General features: G+C 45.6%; 1 protein-coding gene across 1 annotated transcript; it reads left to right on the top strand.

Moving 5' to 3' along the window:
- The first annotated feature begins 665 nt into the window (after positions 1 to 665).
- On the top strand, positions 666 to 3,526 carry LOC141607502 (uncharacterized). The gene is made up of 6 exons (XM_074426856.1): positions 666 to 805; positions 1,218 to 1,367; positions 1,619 to 1,756; positions 1,867 to 2,186; positions 2,269 to 2,545; positions 3,079 to 3,526. The coding sequence occupies exons 1-6, from the start codon at positions 666 to 668 to the stop codon at positions 3,524 to 3,526; spliced, it is 1,473 nt and encodes a 490-aa protein (XP_074282957.1).
- Positions 3,527 to 3,944: the final 418 nt, after the last annotated feature.

The following is a 3,944-nucleotide window of genomic DNA, read 5'->3' on the forward strand; positions in this document are numbered from 1 at the left end:
TGAGGTACTTGGTCATCGACGGCCCGTCCACTTACAATGTTATTCTTGGAAAGCCCTGGATTCATGAGATGAAAGCGGTACCATCCACGTACCACCAGAGCCTGAAGTTCCCAACACCTTGGGGAGTACAAGAAATACGCGGAGACCAAGAGGAAGCTACAGACTGTTACAAGGATGCTCTCAAACCACAGCGTGTCCCCCAACATAGCAATTATAGAGGCTGTGCGTCCAGAATACATTGAGCCCCCGCAGGCAGAACTTGATGAAGTACATCTGGACGTACAGCACCCGGAACGAACTATGCTGCTTAGAGCAGACTGTACAGGTAGTATCCATCAAAAGCTACTTGAATTTTTGCGTGCTAATATGGATTTCTTTTCCTAGTCGCACGATGATATGGTAGGTATTGACCCAAGTGTTATAACGTACATGTTAAACGTCGACATCAGTTATCAGCCTGTACAACAGAAAATAAGGAAGTTTGCTCCAGAAAGGAATGAGGTAATCAATCAGTAGGAAAGATCAGGGAGGTCAAGTACCCATAATGGCTTTCTAACTTAGTGGTAGTTCCTAACAAGAACAACAAGTGGGGGGTATGCGTGGAATTCACTGACTTGAACAAAGCATGCCCAAAAGATCTCGTCCCATTGCCACACATAGACGCAATGGTGGATGCAATAGCGGACCACGAAATGCTCACCTTCCTTGATGCATGGAGTGGATACAATCATATTAAGAGGCACCCGGATGATCAGGAGAAAACAGCCTTCAGATCTGATATGGGCATTTACTGCTACAACGTGATGTCGTTCGACCTCAAGAATGCTAGCTCGACCTAAAAACATCTGGTAAACAAGATGTTCAAAGATGAAATTGGATGAACAATGGAGGTTTACATAGATGATATGGTGGTCAAGTCAAAACAAGCAGAACAACATATGGCCCACTTGGAAAATACCTTCGAAATACTCGGAAAGTATCATATGAAGTTGAACCCCCTGAAGTGTACTTTTGGAGTGTCCTCCGAAACATTCTTGGTGTACCTAATCACCCAGAAAGGGATCGAAGCAAGTACAGAGCAGATTCGAGCAATGCTACAACTGGAATCCCCCCAAAAACCGAAAGACATGCAGAGACTCACAGGAAGAGTGGTGGCCCTGAAACCGGTTCATTTCCAGGTCCTCAGACAGGTGTCAGTTGTTTTATGACATTCTCAGGAAAAGCAAAAGGTTCGAGTGGATGGAGCAACATGAGAAAGCATTTGATGAGTTTAAGAGCTACCTAAACACACCTCCGTTACTCTCTAAGCCGGAGCCAACAGAACCCTTGTACATATACTTATCGGTTACTGAGGTGGAATCAGCGCTGTAGTGGTACGGGAGCACGAGGCAGCACAGAAATATGTATACTACATCAGTAAGTCTATGTATACTACATTAGAGACCAGGTACAGTTCACTAGAAAAACTCGTCTTAGCACTTGTTATTGCTTCATATAAGTTACGCCCCTACTTCGAGTCTCACACCATCTCTGTAATCACCAACTACTCCCTGAAAGCAATAATGAGAAAACCTAAACTATCGGGTAGAATGGCTAAGTGGTCTGTCCACTTGAGCAGGTACAACCTGAAATTTCAAATTCGAACGGCTATCAAATCCCAAGCCCTAGCTGACTTCGTGTCAGACTTTAGCCCGACCCTCCAACCACGGGCCGACAAGGATGTGTTGACCTTGAGTGAGGACATGGGTGACCAAAGGTGAGTGTTGTATGTCGACGGGGCTTCAAACATGAGGGGACGGCAGTAGGCATGATCCTCCAGTCACCTAAAGGGGAACAGATTGTTCAGGCAGTACGGTGTGAATTCAGGGCAACCAACAATGAAGCCGAGTACAAGGCCCGTAATCTGGGACTACATCTAGCCTTGGACCTACGAGTCAGTCACATAGAAGTGTATAGCAATTCCCAGCTTATTTTAAACCATTTGAATGACTGGTATGCAGCCAGGGATTCTAAAATGGTAGCCTACTTGAAAGTGGTGAAGGATCTCAAACTTTGTTTCGTTACCTTCTCCATCAAGCAGGTCCCCAGACACCAGAACGCTGAGGCAGACGCCTTGGCAACATTAGGGGCAACATTCAAGCTCGGGGTAATCTCAACAGTCCATATTATACGTGTTAGAGTCAGCTGTTTGCCAACAGTATCATGGTGGGGCAGACAAGGCTACATATTCACAGTGAACACATGAAGCAGGGGTACTGTGTACCTCAGCAGTCCAAGATGAAACTCTAGATTGGCGGCAGCCTTACCACGATAGGTTACAGAACGACGTACTCTCTGCCGACAAAAAGGAAGTGAAGGGTTTCAAAATGAAAGCTTCTAGGTTCGTGCTGATTGAGAACATCCTGTTGAGGAGGTCAATGACAGGACCCTACCTACGGTGTCTGTGCAGTCAAGAGGCACAGGATGTTATGCATGACATCCACAGCGAGGAATGTGGAAATCATGCAGGAGGTAGGAGCCTGTCCGATAAAGAACTCAGACAACGGTACTTTTGGCCGACCAGGCGCAAGGATACAATGGAATACGTAAAGAAATGCGATGCATGCCAAAGACATGCGCCAGTTAGCCATTAACCGGCGGAACCCATGCACCCAATAATCTCACCATGACCCTTCATGAAGTGGGAAATGGATATTGTGGGACCACTGCCCCGTGCTTCAGGAAATAGGGTCTACATGCTTGCTATGACGGACTATTTCTCCAAGTGGATAGAGGCAGAGGTCTTCCCCCTGGTCCTTGAGCGACACGTGATTTCTTTCATCAAGAGGAACATCATATGCAGATTTGGAATCCCCTCAGAAATAGTATGCGACAATGGATCCCAGTTTGTATCTGACAGAACGGAGGCCTTATGTGCCAGGTGGAACATTTCACTGTTCAAGTCTACCCCCAGGAATCCTCAGTTAAATGGACAGGCGGAATCCATTAATAAAATTGTCATGGAGAACCTGAAAAAGAGATTGGAGGAGATATGAGGTACATGGGCAGATGAGCTCCTCTAGTACTTTGGTCTGATAGAACCACTCCCAAGGTGGCCAAAGGGCAAACGGCGTTCAGTCTAGTGTGTGGAGCTGAAGCCATGATCCCTTATGAGGTACGAGTACCAACACACAGGTATGGCTGTATCACAGAAGACAAGAATGAAGTGGAAATGGCCAGCAACCTGGACACTGTGGACGTACTAAGAACCAGAGCCCAAATCAGAATGGCAGCCTACAAACAAACTGTTGCCTGGAGCTACAATCGAAACGTAAGAGTCAGAACCTTAAGAGTAGGAGACCAAGTGCTTAGAAAGGTGTTCCAGAACACCAAGAACCAGCGAGCAGGGAAGTTTTCTTACAACTGGGAAGGACCTTACCACGTAGAAAGCGTGGTAGGTAATGGAGCATACAAAATCATGTCTATGGAAGGGAAACTTATACATAAACCCTGGAACATTATTCACCTAAAAGAGCACTACATTTAGGTTCCAGCTGTTGAACCACAAAGTCTCAGCTTCAGAAGGTACATGACATACAAATGATAGACTTTGAACTTGCGCCATAAATGCCAAAACTAATTTCTTACGGTGCTTCACCATGAAACAACATTCACCTGAAGGGGTACAACGCCCAAAATCCACCACCGGAACCCCGGTCCTATTTTTCAATAGGTACGACAAAGGAAGTGAAAACCCAAAACTTTAAGTTGTGGCACCAACTTCTTATTTATCCGCCTGAACAGGAACATTATTCGCCCGATAAGTTGTCTCGTTCAGTACGTACATGTTAGCCACCTTGGATCTATCAGGTACTGCTAAAAGGGTAACAACTTAAATTGTGCTCTTAAATTCTTTCCAAATACTTTAAATTCTTACTCTTTCCACCATTCGGTGTTATCTCAGC

This window comes from Silene latifolia, chromosome 10 (assembly GCF_048544455.1).
Source record: "Silene latifolia isolate original U9 population chromosome 10, ASM4854445v1, whole genome shotgun sequence".
Taxonomy (NCBI): Eukaryota; Viridiplantae; Streptophyta; class Magnoliopsida; order Caryophyllales; family Caryophyllaceae; genus Silene; species Silene latifolia.